The 16,787-nt window shown below is 35.3% G+C and overlaps 1 protein-coding gene and 1 long non-coding RNA gene across 4 annotated transcripts in view; one reads left to right on the top strand and one right to left on the bottom strand.

The window, feature by feature from the left end:
* The window catches only part of WDR47 (WD repeat domain 47), a 52,255-nt gene extending 38,430 nt beyond the window's left edge, over nt 1–13,825 (top strand). For 2 of the 3 annotated variants that reach the window (XM_063104381.1, XM_063104380.1), the window contains exons 10-15: nt 77–234; nt 3,815–3,984; nt 4,539–4,709; nt 5,425–5,556; nt 10,345–10,563; nt 12,464–13,825. In XM_063104381.1, the coding sequence (XP_062960451.1) occupies nt 77–234; nt 3,815–3,984; nt 4,539–4,709; nt 5,425–5,556; nt 10,345–10,563; nt 12,464–12,606 (993 nt within the window). In that variant the 3' untranslated portion in view covers nt 12,607–13,825. The remainder of the gene's footprint in view (nt 1–76; nt 235–3,814; nt 3,985–4,538; nt 4,710–5,424; nt 5,557–10,344; nt 10,564–12,463) is intronic. The other variant, XM_063104382.1, reaches the window with a different exon arrangement.
* On the bottom strand, nt 12,546–16,767 carry LOC134383395 (uncharacterized). The gene is made up of 3 exons (XR_010024180.1): nt 16,681–16,767; nt 15,850–15,928; nt 12,546–12,941 (listed from the first exon to the last, which is right to left on the bottom strand). It is a non-coding gene; the product is annotated as an uncharacterized LOC134383395 (long non-coding RNA).
* Nucleotides 16,768–16,787: the final 20 nt, after the last annotated feature.

Below are 16,787 nucleotides of genomic sequence, written 5' to 3'. Positions count from 1 at the left end.
GAGCTAACCAGCTAACCTGAATTCTTTCAATTTCATTTTTTTCATATGATGACTTTCATATTCATTCTTTCCATAGGATGACAAAGCAAAAAAACAGTTTGTTTGTATTAATACCCTAGAAGATACACAAGCAGTTAGAGCAGTGGCTTTTCATCCAGGTGGTGGTTTATATGCTGTTGGTTCAAATTCAAAAACTCTGAGAGTATGTGCCTATCCAGAAGTAATTGACCCAAGGTAAGGAGAGATGGTTTGTCCTGCCATTCTTGTCTTAGTTTTTAATTTAGCTTTATTTTTTCCTTTTTCAGAATTGCCATTTCATAGTGTTTCAATTCTTACTTCCTTTCCTTCTGTTAAGCTTTATTTTTATTTTCAATGCTTACAAAATATACTTAAGTCATTGATTAACTTTATACTTTTTTCATAGAATGTTTTTGATTAGGTTATTCTTCATTCAGTACTGTAGTCTTCCTTATTTCCATGACTGTATTTTGGTTTTTATCTGAAAATTTCTTTACAGTATTCCCTTCTTATCCTTGGAGGATATGTTTCAAGACCTCCAGTGGATGCCTGAAACCACGGATAGTATTGAACCCTGTATATATATATTTTTCCTATACATACATACCTATGATAAATTTTAGTTTATAAATTAGGTACAGTAAGATTAAAAACAATAACTAATAATAAAACATAATTCTAACAATATTCTGTAATAAAAGTTATGTGACTGTGTTCTTTATCAAAATATATTGTACGGTACTCATCTTTTTTCAGACCATGGTTGTGACTGAAACTGGAAAGCAAAACCATGGATAAGGGGGTACTACTGTATTCCTATTAAATTACATAAGATAAAGACAAAGTAACGCTAGTTATAGACTTTGAGAAAATACAGATTTCCTATAATACCTTTAGAGAATGATATTTGACCATTTCAAACCTACAAAAATTAGAGTTTCATTTGATCAACCTAAAAATGATTTTACCTTGTGTTTTAACAGATTATGGGATTTGAAAATAAGTCATATGTCTTCAAAGACATATTTTATTAAAAATGGACATATGACCTTATCTGTTAGGTGTACAACTAATCATTTAATGTTACTAAGAAAGCAAATAGCTTAGATTAACCTCACAGAAAACTGGATTTGAACTCTTTACATTTTGGTTTAGGTACTCTTTTTGTCAATTTACTTGTTAAAACTTTTACTATCAAAATAAATCAACATGACAAAATTCATGAGCTATTTGGTGAGATTTTGTGATTAGGGAAATGAATGCCACAAATGGAACTGTTTTCATACCAGGAGACAAAAACACCCAAACAATACAAGCTACAAACCTTTAAAAGTTTTAATTATAAGAAGCACTACACGTCATAGTATATTTTAGATTTTTTTACAATTCTTAAGCCTTTTTTATTATAAGCGTAGGTTGGGGAACAGAGAGATAGGATTTTTGATTTATCTGCATTTTTTGGCTATCTCTATGTTTGAAACCAATAATTTTGGCTTTTGGACTACAGTATCATTTAAGATTAGGAAAAAGAACCATAGGGCCCATATTAGGTGATAGGATTATACTTTATTGGTACTGATTTTTTTGTTTAAGTAGAAATACATGAGTGAGGATAGACAGAATTCTAAATCAGGGAGTGGAGAATAGTAACTATGGAGGCAGAACCAAAGACTTGTATGGCCTGATATTAACTTAATTATTTCTCATCTTTTGTATTTCTTGTGCTGGCACAGATGTTTCATAGCCTGGGAAGAACTGACTTTTATGAAAATAAATTTGCTTATTTAGCAAATATATTTGAACTCCTATGTGCTAGGTACTATGCTAGGCTTTTGGGCTAGGTATACATAAAACAAACCTGTTTCTTGACTTCATGGAACTTCTGGTTTAGTGGGGAAGATGGACATTATGCAAATAAAAACACAAATAAATATAATTATACATTTTTGTAGGTGTTATGAAGAAAAATTATAAGGTGCTATATATAAGAGAGTAAAATGGGGATGAGGTGGGGTGCAGGCTGGTGAGTTATAGAAAGGCCTTTTTGAGGAAGAGGCATTAAAGCTGATATTGGAGGATGAGTAGAACCTAGCCATGTGAAGAGAAGAGAGAAGACAGTAATATAGAGGGAACATGAGGTGAGAAAGAGCTTGACTTTTTGAGGAGCTGAAATAAATTCAGATTGATTGCTGCATGGTGGGCTGGAGTATAAGGCCAGACATAGACATGAGCTAAATTATGCATAGCATTCTACCCATTTTGGATTTTATGCCGAGTGTAGTGGGAATTGCTGAAAGTGAGCAGAGCAAGTGTTGTGATCTAAGTGTATTTTGAGATGATCACTCTGGCTGTGGATGGGATGGCAATAAGAGTAGATGCTAGGAGAAAGGTAGGAGGCTTTTATAGTTGATGGCTAGTGTAATGGCAGTGGAGATGGAGCAAAGCAGATGGATCTGAGATAAAATCCATTTGAAGAAAGAGTCAGTAGAACTTGGCAATGAATTGGCTGTGCAGCTGAAAAGAGAATCTTTTGATCAGATCTATTCTCTAGAGCAATATTAAGCACTTTCTGTATTGGAGATTTATTAATCTTTTTTCTTGTTTTTTAAAAAATTTTTCTTAATTATGAAAATTCCCAAATACCTAAAAATAGAGAGACTAGTGCATTGAAATACAAGAGTTGTCAAGATTTTTGTCACATTTTCTTCATTCATCCTTTTTGTTTGTTTGCTTGCTAAAGTATTTTAAAGTAAATCCTAGATATCATGTTATTTTACCCTTTCATCCTCCAGGATAGTTCTCCAGAAACAGGTACATTTTCTTACAATAGACTTGATTTTATCATTATATTCAATGAAAAATCTTTAGTATCATAATATTAGTCTGCATTTCAAAGTGCAGATGAGACACTATAACTCCACTAAACCAGTGTTTGAATGCCATTAAAGGTCAAACACTTGAGGAGCATAGCATTTAGGACGCTCCACAGCTGAGCCAGTGGCACCTCATCTATCACATCCATCCCACTCAATCCCTGAATAGCTCTTGTTTATCACCTCTAGCCCCACAAACTCTTTCCCATGCTGAATGCTTAGCTGGTAGTTTCCCTGCTGCATTTTATTGTCACTGAAGCTGTTCTCCTGCCTTCATCTTTTTCTGTAAAAATTCTCCCTATCCTTTAAGGCCCAGTACTTTATACATTACTATAACAACTTGTACTTGCCTTATTATATATGGGTAGTCAGGACAGTATCTACCCCTGCCAGATTTTAAACTCTGGACAGAGCTCTTGCCTCCTTTATTTTTTATCCATTCCACTCCTCCCTACAACCCCAGGCACATTGATCATATTATATTATATTATATATTATATTATATTATATTATATTAATTATATTATATTATTATATTAAAGCATATTATATGCTTTATAAATGCTTATTGCATTTTTTAAATTTGGAAGCATTATAAGCTCTCTTTTGTTCTTTTCTCTTTTTTTTCTGAGTTAAAAATCCATGAAAATATGAGAAGTGGAGATTTTTTAAAAAGTCATATATCCTATTCCCTGTGTGATTTGAAATGAGCGTTAGATTAGTATGATAATGGTTTGTAATTTTACTTTTTGGATTATAATATGCTTTAAATTTATTTCTTCTATGACTTTGAAAATTGTTAATAACCTGTTGTCTGATATTCTTTTTATCCCCTCCCTCCAGAGCAACCATAATATAGAACTTCATATTAACTAATTTTAGCAAGTAAGAAATTGAAATATCTCTGTAATTTTTCTTTTCAGTGCACATGACACTCCTAAGCAGCCAGTGGTACGTTTTAAAAGGAATAAACATCATAAAGGATCCATTTACTGTGTGGCCTGGAGTCCTTGTGGACAGTTACTAGCAACAGGATCAAACGACAAATATGTCAAAGTGCTGCCCTTCAATGCAGAGACTTGTAATGCAACAGGTAGGGCTCAAGTATGAAAGCAATAGCTAGCTTACCAATGTATACTTTAAATTTTCCCTTTGTTATCTCTCTGTGTTGTCTTCAGTGAAATCTAAGAATACAATCTTAATGAAGGATTTTTTTTTTTACATTCTAATTATTTAGTTATATTCATGAGGCATTATTCTTTTTTAGTAAATTCTTACTGATGGCCAGGTGGTATCCTGAGCTTTAGAAAATTATTATCAGAAAAATAACTTTTAAATAACTACTAGAATTGTATTAATGGATATTTTCTAGAGAGTATCTGTCTTTTTCTTTGGGATAAAAGACAAGAAGGTAACTCTCTATATAACTCTCTTTTAGGGATAATAATAGTAATAACTGAGTCAATATTTTGATTTCTTGACATTGTTTGTTTAGTAAAGTGAAATTGATTATAATGTCAATACCTAAATGATAATTTAAACCACACTACTACACCATTATTCTTGGCCAGGCAGTTCAGCAATCTCAAATTATCACAGTAAGTTGAGCAGCATCTTTTTTTTTTAAAATTCTTATTGCTGTTTCAGGACCAGACCTGGAATTTAGTATGCATGATGGGACAATTCGAGACTTGGCATTTATGGAAGGCCCAGAAAGTGGTGGAGCTATTTTAATAAGTGCCGGAGCAGGGGATTGTAACATTTATACAACAGATTGTCAAAGAGGACAAGGCCTCCATGCCTTGAGTGGACATACTGGTATGTAACATCAGTCTCAAGTGCTGCTTTTCCTTTTGTTCAAGCTGTGCTTTTTTTGCCTCTGTCTTTTTCATTAATGGGGTATGTTTCATCATAATGGATCTTTTCAAGACAAGAAATTTTTATTTCAAAAATCTAAATTGTGAACTTTGAATAACAACACAGTAATGATAGCTAATATTGATATTTCCCTCTGCACTTAAACACATAATTCCTTAATTTAATCATTACAACCACCTTATAAGGTGCAAAGTTTTATCCCCATTTTATACATGAAGAAAATGAGGCTGTGGGAGCAAAGTCACTTGCTCAATATTATAGGGCTAGTAAGGGGCACAACTAAGCTATGACCCCAGTTCTGTCTCTTTCAAAGCTGGTAATCTAACTGTACGATTCTGTGCTTCCTTCATAGAAAAGTTGCATATTTCAAATGATATTTTTTTTTTAGTATTAATTATGTTATTCTGAAATATTGAAAGAGCCTACTGTACTATGGAGTCACTGAAGAAATTTTGATGTTCTGCATTTTACTGAATTTTAATTTTTTTTTAAACTGTCAATTTATTTGATATACTCCCATGTAGAAAGTCTCTATCACATAGTATGTTTGATTAACAAGACTATCACTTGCTCAGTAATAAGGAGTACTTAGCTTTGAACGTGTTAAGGAAAAGTACTCTCCCACAGTAATAACTGTGTATTTGATCTTTTATAGGGCATATTTTAGCACTTTACACCTGGAGTGGCTGGATGATTGCATCTGGCTCCCAAGATAAGACTGTTAGATTCTGGGATCTTCGAGTACCAAGCTGCGTTCGTGTTGTTGGCACAACATTCCATGGAACTGGTAGGTTTTTCTTTAATTTAAAGAGCCGACTTACTCTTCTCTGAAATGTAAAAAAAATAGAAACCAAGGCCCAGGGAGATTAAATATCATGACCCAAATCGTTGTTAGCAGGGCCATTTTGGAACTCAGACCTTTAAAAACATTCCTAAAAATGCATGCACATGGCAGAAATTGAAATTGAACAAAAGAGTATACGTGTTTTTTTCCCACTCTTATTGCTTAGTCTTTTTCCCTAAAGGACAGTTTCTTGTTTATTCTTCTAGAAATATTCTTTAAATATATAACCAGAAAGTTCATATATATCATAGTCTTCTCTCTCCTGTAAACACACACATCTGTGTTTATGCATGTGCAACCCCCACACACAGATGGTAACATATAGTACAAATCTTGCTTTTTAAACTTAACAGTATATTTTGAATTGTTCCATGTGAACTCAGCCTACTGTTCCTTGCATTATGTCACCTTTTAAAACACTGATATCTAAGAGTGACAGTATTCTGGGGCTGGCCTGTGGCTCACTTGGGAGAGTGCGGTGCTGATAAGAGTGACAGTATTCTGCCATTGTCCTTATTTTATTTTAGAGTACGTTTTCTGCCTTTGTAGTAGTTTTTTTTTTTTGTAGTAGTAGTAGTTTTAAATAGCAATTCTATGGCACAATTCCAAGTGAAAAATATTCTTAATATTCGGTGTGTGTATGTGTGTGTGTGTGTTTTTTCCCTGGTGGTTGGCCAATACTGAGATCTGATCCTTTGACCTTGGTGTTATAACACTGCATGCACTCTAACCAGCTGAGCTAACTGACCAGCCTATGTGGGTTTTTTTAAAAAAATACCTTATTTATTCTTTTGACTTTCATGGACTTTTTACACTTTGATTCAAACCAGATATGATTTGTTACAGCAAATTTAAGTCTGGAATACACACACATACACATGTATAATTATATTTAGATACATGAATTTGTGATTGATTTATTAAAGTTTAGTTTGCATTGTTTTCAAAATTAATGTATAAGATAACGTAAAGTACCAAACAGTTCAATAAGGCATGTTAAGAAAAACAGCATTGCCCTGAGAATTGCACCCTTACCTCATTTCCCATTTCTCAGAGGCAACCATTTTTAACTTTTGTAACAGTTTTCTTTTGGTATTTATTTCCACATTTCTAAATAAGTCTTCTAATTATAGTTTTTTAGGATTATTTATTGACTTCCCACCGTAGAAGGTGAAGATTTAACTTTTTCATTTCGCTTTCTGATGCCTATCATCCCTCATTCATATACATTTTTCCCTCTTCACGTCTTTTAAATATAGTTATATCTGTTTTGGTTAGATCAGTATTCATTGTTTATGTTATTTTAAACATGTAAATACTATTGATATCTTATTATTTTTTTTCTTGAATGTATTTTGTTTTCTTTGGTGTTAATGTTTCATTTGCTTAGTTTCTATATACTTACCACTAATTTGTCTCCAAACTCTCCCCTAGTTGTCTAAATATTTTCAGTCATTCTTCTCTCCATTTCAGAAACTTCAATTTTTTGGTCATCTTGCCTTTCTTACAGCATATTATAATGTCTTCTTCTCCACTGGATCTCTCCTCCTCTACTTCTCTGTCATGTACATACAAAAATTTTACAGAATTGGCAATGCCAAAAGTTCCTCTCTGGACCTCCTTATCCCCTCTCCCAGCTGTCACTCCAATTTTTGCTCCCTATCTTATTGAGATGTCTCAAGTCTTGCTTACATATACTGTTACCCATTTCCTCACCCTTAGTCTTAAACCTACTCCAGCCTGGCTCCTGCCACAACCCTTGTAACAAATGCTGTCTTTTTCAAGATCACCAACAACAAATTTCATGCTGTCAGATCACTTTTATATCCTCATTTTACTTCAACTCTCAGTGGCATGCAACACAGTTGACCTCTTTTCTTTTGGGCTTTCGACATTTCTGTTACCTTTCTGGATAACTACTCCTTTGTTAGTTCTTCCTCCTTTGCTAAATCTCTAAATTTTGGCATTCCCTAGGGCTCAGGACTTCAGTCTTTCTTTCTCTAGATGATTGCCTCCATTCTCCCAGCTTTAATTATAATTCATATGCTAAAAGACCTTAATTTTTTTTTTTTTTTTTAAAGATGACTGGTAAGGGCATCTGAACCCGTGGCCTTGGTGTTAGCAGCACCACACTCTCTCAAGTGAACCATGGGCCGGTCCAAAGACCTTAAATTTTTATCTCTAGCTCAAACCTCATCTGCATGCCAGGCTCATAATTCTAACCCACCTACTTGACCTCTTCTTTTAGATATTTTACAAGGTATTTCAAGCTTAACATGTCTTAGTCCAAACTACCGATTCATGGCCTCTCCCTCCAAACAAAACTGCCCCAGATCTCCTCACCTAAAGTGGTACCAACTACTCACTGTACATGACAGAAACCATATGGAGTCTTCCTGGATCCCTCTCTCTCCTTTCCTCCAGTATACAATCCATAAGCAAATCCTATTGTTTTAGCCTCAAAAATCTATCTTAAATCCACTTAGTTCTTTTCATCTTTATCGCCACCACTCTAGGATAAGCCACCACCACCTCTCAGTTGAACCACTGCATTAGCTTCCTTACTATACTCTGCATTTCCACCTTTGCCCCCTCCACCCTATCATCCACACAGCATCAGAGTACTCCTTTAAAAAAACAAATCTTGTCATATCACACCGTGCTTACATTTCAATGATTATTCATTTCTTTTAGGTTAAAGTACAGGCTCTTTGCCATGGCCTACAAGACCCTGCTTGGTCTGGCATGGTGTACTTTTCCAGTCTCATGTCAGATCACTTTTATTCTTTCAGTTCCAGGTACATTACAAGCTCTTCCCATTTCCAATGAATTCATATGCTATTTCTTCAGCTGCAAATGTTCTTCCTCTGTCCTCTCATGGTTAGGTCCTTCTTATCTTTAAGTCTTAGCTTCAGTATCACCTTGCCAGAGAGGCCTTCTTTGACTGCCCTAATTGGGACCTCATTGTTATTTTCTATCACTGAACTCTTATTACTGTTTAAAACTATGTATTTTTTTACTTGTTTATTGCTTATCTTCTCCAGTAGATTTTAAGTTTCACCAGGGCAGCAATTATATCTGTTTTTATTTTCCAGAGTAAATTAGCACCAGCCATAGTGCCTGGCCCAAGAAAGTAGTGATTTAATAACTTTGTTAAGTAAATGATCCTGGATTTCTATTGGCATCATAAACTTTGCATGTGTAAAATGAAACATTATATTCCTCATGTGAATCAGCTCTTCTTCCCATCTTCCCTATTTTTGATAATGGTTCTCTTATTTCCTCAAGCAACTAGATTTACAATCTAGGACTTATTTTCACTTCCTTTTTTTGTCTCCACCCGGCCGGTTAATTGTGATGACTGTTGATCCTTTATTCAGTTTTTTTCTCTGAAATCTATCTGCCCTCCTTTGGGCCCTTATTCTTTCATTACTCTGTTATTCTGTCTTGTCTTCCAGTGGCCTTCCTTATTCTATAATCTCTCCATTTAAATTTGGTACACATTTTCATAGAGATTAATCTATCCAAAGAACTGCTTAGATCATGTAATTCTCGTGCTTAGAAGCCTGCAATCATATTCACTGTCTACAGACAAAGTTCAAATTCTGCAATTTGGGATTCAAAGGGCCTAATGGTCTGGCCCTAACCTGCCTTTTATGTCTTGGCTTCAAACTGCCTTTTATTTTGTTAAATCAAGTAGCTCCAGCCAAGCTGAGTTACTTGCCCTTAAGCTTTTTTATACTTTCCCTCTTAAAGTTGTCTTATGTAATTCTTCCTGACTGTAATAGCACTCTGTCAAAATTTCAAGAAAAGATTTATTTTAAGTTACGTGTGTGTGTTTATATGTATATATACACACATACTTTTATGTATACTGTTTACTGTTTTTCAAGATCTAACTTATGTATCTTTTTTCTGTGAAGTCTTTACAGACCACTTTGGTCTAAAGCAGTGTTCTTCAATCTTATTTTTGTAATTTCCCCCCTTAAGGAAAAAAATTAAATTTTTCCTAACAAGAGAGATTAAATCCTAAAGAATAATATTTTATTGGACAGGGTTGACTTTGGAGGGCCCACAAACCATTGTTAATGTTTAAGATTTTTTTGCCCCTAAGAACCAAGGGATTTTGTGTCCCCTTGCGGGTATCATTTCCACCATGGAGAATGCATGACGTAGAGTTAGGGCTCCAGCCTTTGTTTATTTGTTTATTTATTTTGGTGGCTGGCAGGTACATGAGCTCTAGCCTTTGGACTCAGAGCTTATTTTCCATTCGATTCCTGTTGGTTGTAAATCATGTGTTGCTTTAGGATATTTCCTATTGTGTTGTCCTAAAATATATTTTGTTATTGAATTTTTTGTTCCCCAACTAGACTGTAAGCTGGATATAGGAGTATTTCTGGACACTTAACCAGCAGTGAAAACACTGGATTAGGAAAAGTGGCTTCTCTAGCATGGTTTGTTTATTGCACCATAAATAGTGCTGTTCCAGGGGGTTCTCTCAGATGACAAAAATGGACTTTCGTATTCCTTACAGAATCTTGCTTCATGTGTTACCCCTAAAAAGGACACAAGTGTTTATCGATTGACTGTTAATTTGGATTTTTCCATAATTGAACAGTATTGATAAGCTCCATTAAATTGTTAGTGTATGGTTCAGTGAACCTAATGAGCTGTGTTACAATTTAGATCTATGGTTTTTCTCTGTTGAAACTTTCATTTCCCTCACTACAGGCAGTGCAGTGGCATCTGTAGCTGTAGATCCCAGTGGCCGTCTCCTAGCCACAGGCCAAGAAGATTCTAGTTGCATGTTGTATGATATAAGAGGAGGAAGAATGGTACAAAGTTATCACCCTCATTCCAGTGATGTTCGCTCTGTTCGATTCTCCCCTGGAGCTCACTACTTACTAACAGGCTCTTACGATATGAAAATAAAGGTGACAGACCTACAAGGTGATTGAAATTGACCTCCCTCTTTGTTTTTAGTCTCTCCTATTCTGTTTGGGATCCTTCTTTTTTGTTAATCTGGTGTGACTGACTATATAGTATTTTCAAATTTTAATTTTATAGTATTTACAGAACAGATTAATGAGACTGTATTAAGACGTGTTATAGCAAATTATTAGTGAATAGTCTTTTACTGTTTTAAAATATTTAAAATAATTAACATTACAGTGTATCATTCTCTTATGAGATAAATGATGGATTTATGTATTCGTATTAGCTTCTATTTCAAAAAAATTATTAGTGTACAATCTGTGTAATTATGTCTTCAATATCTAGTTATTTTTAAACATTCATTAAGCAAATATTCACTGTGTACCAACTAGGAACAGACAGAGACATGAATAAGACAGTTAACTCCTTCCTTGATGAAGCTTATATTTTAGAGGTCAGTAAAAAGTAAACCAATTAATGGTATAATTTTAGGTATTGGCAAGTGCTCCTTAAAAAATTAGCATGGTAGGAGATAGTAGAAGACTATTTCAGATAGGATAGTTAGAGTAGTTCTCTCCAGGGAAGTGCCATTTGCACAGAGACCTGGATGATGAGAAGGAACAAGTTATGCCAAGACCCTAGCAGAAGAACATAGCAGGTATAAAGATGCTGAGGTAGGAACAAACTTGGCATGTCATTGACACTGCGAGAAGCCAATCTGGCTGGAACTTAGTGAATCAAGGAAGAGAGAGCCAGAAGAATAAATTAGAGGGAGGGTTTCGTAGACTTTTTAAAAAAATAGGCTTTATTTTTAAGAGCAGTTTTAGGTTAATAGCAAAATTGAGAGGAAGATACAGAGATTTCCCCATATACCCCCTGTCCCACAGATGTATAGTCTCCCCCATTATCAGTATCCCCCATCAAAGTGGTACATTTGTTACACTCGATTAGCTGTAGGCATTTTCAAAAGTATAATGTGAAGCATTTGGAAGATTTTTAAATGGGAGTGATATCTGAATTATATTTTTGGATAATTTTGAGATCTGTAAGGGGGCAAGCATAGAAGTATAAATGTCAGCAAGGAGGCTATTGAGAGATGATGGTGGCTTGGACTAGTGTGGTACAGGTGGTGGTGATAAGTGACTGAATTTGGGATATATTATAATTTGTTTGGATCAGATTTGGGGAGTGAGGGAAAAAGGAATCAATGATAATTCCTAGGGTTTGGGCTTGAGCAACCAGATGGTGCCGTTAATTGAGATGAGTAAGATAGGCTGGTGGAGGAACAGGTTTAGATAAGATCAAGAGTTTGGTTTCAGACAAGTTAAATTTAAGATGCCTCTCAAGCAATCAAGTGAGATGCTGAATGATTATTTGGATTCTAGTTTGGAGCTCAGGTGAGAAGTCAAGATTAGAGATAAAATGTGTGAATCATAAGTATATAAATGGCCATGGTTCTAGATGAAATTTTGTAGGAAGTAAGGTACAGAGGGAACAGAAGAAATTTAAGGGCTGACCCCTGGGATTCACCAGGAAGAATTAGGAAGAGAAGGGAAACCAGCAAAGGAGACCAAGATGGAGTGGCACTGAAATCAGGGAAAAATCGAGTTGAGAGAGTTTCAACTGTGTCAAATGTTGCTGTGTATATGTTGCCAATACTAGTAACATAAGGAGGTATTCAGTAATTTGTCCCTTTGTAAACTTTTCAGCATATCATACAAGGGTGTTCAAAAGTTCAGGGAAAGATTCGTATTATCTTTTAATCCCATTTTTCCATGAACTTTTTGAAGTACCCTTGTATTAATGTAGTTTAGGATTTTTTATACTGTGACTTAAAGTAACAGGAAGTATGTGAAATCTATACATATACTTATTTTGTATTTTACATCAATATCTCTTTTCTTTTTTAATTTAGGGGACCTCACTAAGCAGCTTCCTATCATGGTGGTGGGGGAGCACAAGGACAAAGTGATTCAGTGCAGATGGCATACCCAGGATCTTTCCTTCCTGTCGTCCTCTGCAGACAGAACTGTAACTCTCTGGACTTACAATGGATAGAGTGCACCCCATGTCAGTGTATGCAATGAAAGCACAGAGGTTTAAGACTACTGAGTTATGAAAATTATAGATCTGAAGAACATAGAATGTCCAGGAAAATGGTTTAGCACGAGGAGGCCGTTTATTACCATGTATCCTGTTGATAGGAAGGTGTTGGGTGGTGTTTTTCTGCAGTGCGTTCAGTCTTCCATGTGAGCTCGTGCTGCTGTGACCTGCTCTATGTAGTCTCATTGCCAAAGTCTGCGGAAGAGCTCTTATCTTGTCAGTGTGCACTCCAAGTCAAGGTGGACGATGGGTTTACGGTTTAGTATTAAAATGCATTCCTCAGTCTTGGCCTAAATAACAATTTTATATACACATTGAAATTGAATTATACCTTAAGTCTGTTATTACATGTAATGCAAACAAGTTCTACCCAGATTAAACATAGGTGTTCAGAACTTACTTTTGCTCTTCTCACAAACCCATATTGTACCACAGTCTTCTAGAAGTCAGGATTTTCTGTCTCTCAAAAGTTACATGGTTGTTTTCACTTAAGGATTATTATGGAGTTTAAAAATGAATGGAAAACTATTTCTTAGTTCATGGTGAAGTATAGGCCTTTTCTGTTTTCTTAAACCCAGTGATAGGATTACTATTTTGTCACATAATTTTGTTTCAGACTAAAGGGTAAAATGTGTTTGCTTCAGAAACTTGTTAATTTCAATTTTTTTGAATGCAACAAGATACCTCCCTTCCAAACTGTACTATAGAAGCAGAGCAGCAGCAGGTATGTGATGCAACACTTGATGGTACAGTAAATTTACTGGCTAGAATTTTTCCTCTTAAAAATTAAAAACTTTGCCATAGACCATAGCATGGCTTGAAATGCTATGTCTGCATGATAATTTAAAATGAAAATTTAAACTTTGCACTTCAAAAGCTTATTTGGGTTTTTTTTCTTGCACCGTTTTGTGTAATGCAGAATAATAATTTTATTTCTACGGCATTGTAGATGCTAACATTTATGTATCTTTATTTTCATATTGTACAGTAATTTTACTTTAAATTATTAAATAGGCTATTTTATTTATTTCAAATGCAATTGTATTGGTTCATATTATTGAACTATGTGTGCACTGTATGTAGCAAGCATTTTTAATCTATTGTATACAAGTGGAAAGGGTATTAGAAGTGTAACTGTGCTATTATTTCAATAAAGACCTCTTAACACCTAAAACTATTTCTGTTCCTCAGAGTCTGGCTTTCAATTTAGAATGTTTTTCTTCCTTCCTTCCTTCTCTCTCTCTCTCTCTCTCTCTCTCTCTCTCTCTCTCTCTCTCTCTCGTGTGTGTGTGTGTGTGTGTGTGTGTGTGTGTGTGTGTGTGTGTGTGTGTGTGTGTGTGTGTGTGTGTGTGTGTGTGTGTGTGTGTGTGTGTGTGTGTGTGTGTGTGTGTGTGTGTGTGTGTGTGTGTGTGTGTGTGTGTGTGTGTGTGTGTGTGTGTGTGTGTGTGTGTGTGTGTGTGTGTGTGTGTGTGTGTGTGTGTGTGTGTGTGTGTGTGTGTGTCTCCAGTTCAGGGATAGAATGTTATTTTTCTAGTTTACTTGGAGGAAGTGTCGACCAGTGGATGAACCCCATAATCAGTTTCTCACATTTCCTTCTAAAGTTCTACTAATTTGCTTTTCAGCCATTGGCAACTACATAACTTTTGTGCATCTTCTACCTTTTGTACAAGATTTAGAGAATTTTCTTTCCTTAATATATTGTGAAAGTTAATTAATAAAAGCCTGGAAAAATGTACAAATTCTATCTCAGACTTCACATACATTGACTTGAGTGCTTCATAGAAAGAAATGAAATCTAGTTAGCTGTGGGTATTCAATAGGTACAGTTTTTCTACCTCTCAGGCATGCAGTAGGAAGTTCTGATAAAAATAAATCAGTCTTTTTAGTTACTTTCAAGCTTAATTTCACGTTAGATATTATAGCATGTCGTTTGTCTTAAGTTTAAAACTATAAAAAAGAGCAATTTTTAAATATAGACCAGTTCAACCTCATAGTAAGAAATATTGATAAAATTATGTATTCCAACTTAATCACAGTCAAGGAGAAAATTTTTATGATCCTCCTAGATATAAGGTATGGAATTTATTTATTTTACTGTAGAGCATTAAATAATGAGCACTAGAAATTGTTTTATTTATTTCAATAAGTTTCTGGTTATATATGTCCTTTTCTCCCATGCCTCCACACTGTCTTCTTCATGGGGGTAAATAGATTCTTTGAGGTTTACATAAAACAGGAAATGAGAGGACTGAATTATCTACAATCTCTGAGACCTTCTCAGTTGGGGGTGTGAGGAAGGAGAGTGGAAGGGGGAAGGTGTTAACAGAGGTTCTTAACTCTTCCCAGGTGGGAGCTTTAGAGGTCTGATTTCAAATTTTATTTTTTTAAATGTTTAATCTATTTTTTAAAAATCGTAATAAACCAACAAACACAATTAACAGAGTGAAACCACAAAATGGAAGAAAATATGAGGGTACTTTTAAAAGTTCGTGGAAAAATGGAATCAAAAAATAATACAAATCTGTCCATGAACTTTTTGAAGATCCCTCGTATTTGCCAATCCTATCTGATGAGTTAATATCCAGAATATATACAGAACTCTTAAAGTGCAACAACAAAAAACTCTGAATAAAAAATGGGCAAAGGACTTGAATAGACATTTCTCTAAGGAAGATACACAAAAGGCCAATAAGCACATGAAAAGATGCTCAGCATTACTGGTTATTAGTGAAATGCAAATCAGAACTACAATGAGATACCTCCTCACACCCATTAGGATGGCTACTATAAAAAAACAAAACAAAACAGAAAAGTTTGGTGAGGATGTGGAAAAATTGGAACCCTTGTGCACTGTTGGTGGGGATGTAAGATGGTGCCCCACTATGGAAAACAGTATGGCAGTTCCTCAAAAAATTAAAAATAGAATTTGCATATGATCTAGCAATTTTACTTCTGGGCAATTGAATGCAGGGAAGGAAACATATTTGCACATTTGTGTTTGTTAGCAGCATTATTTCATGATAGCCAAAAGCTGGAAACAACCCAGATGTCCATTGGCTGATGAATGGATAAACTGTGGCATAGTCATACAATGGAATATTATTCATCCTTAATAAAGGAAATTCTGATACGTTACAACATGTATGAATCATGAGGACCTTGTGCTAAGCAAAATAAGTCAATCACAAAACGACAAACCTGCATGATTCCACTTATGTGAGGTATCTAGAGCAGTCAAGTTCGTAGAGACAAAAAGTAGAATGGTGGTCGCCAGGGGCTGGAGAGAGGGGTAATAGGGCGTTACTGTTTAATCGGTACAGAGTTTCAGTTTTGCAAAATGAAAAGAGTTCTGGAGATGGCTGGTGGTGATGGTTGCATAACAATGTGAATGGATTTAATGCTACTGAACTGTACCCTTAAAAATAAATGGTTAAGATGGTAAATTTTATGTCATGTGTGTTTTAATTTAAAAAAATAGTAAGCGGGCCGGCCCGTGGCTCACTCGGGAGAGTGCGGTGCTGATAACACCAAGGCCCCGGGTTCGGATCCCATATACGGATGGCCGGTTCGCTCACTGGCTGAGCGTGGTGCTGACAACACCAAGTCAAGGGTTAAGATCCCCTTACCGGTCATCTTAAAAAAAAAAAAAAAAAAATAGTAAGCAACATGCACACTCCAGTGTACTGAATTATATACCAAATTATAACATACTTTTAAATTTGTTGCCAATTAATGTACTTTTGTGTACAGCTCTGGAAAAACTCGACATCTCTTTGGAGAGTTTCCTGAGATTGCAAGACCAGCAGTTAAAGACAAAAACCAAACAAAACTTACTATTTCCAACTACTCTATACTGTGCAAATCCGTCCCTCGCCCACCATCTTCACTGTAGGACTTGTGTTGTCATCGTTATCCCCTATTTTAAAACTCATGCTCGAAACATTTCCGGTTTTATTGCAAAAGTTACACATTCGAACTTATAAAATAAATGAATAGTAAGAAAATACCCTCCGTATACACCCATGATACCTTTCATTTGCAGAGCGTTCCACTGAAGAAAGTAAAAGAAATCCCCCAACCGAAAACCGGCGAGCAGAGGCCGGCCCCGCCCCCTCGGCGGGGCCAATCAGCGGCGC

This window comes from Cynocephalus volans, chromosome 8 (assembly GCF_027409185.1).
Source record: "Cynocephalus volans isolate mCynVol1 chromosome 8, mCynVol1.pri, whole genome shotgun sequence".
Classification (NCBI taxonomy): Eukaryota; Metazoa; Chordata; class Mammalia; order Dermoptera; family Cynocephalidae; genus Cynocephalus; species Cynocephalus volans.
This window is presented reverse-complemented; position numbering and strand designations above follow the sequence as displayed.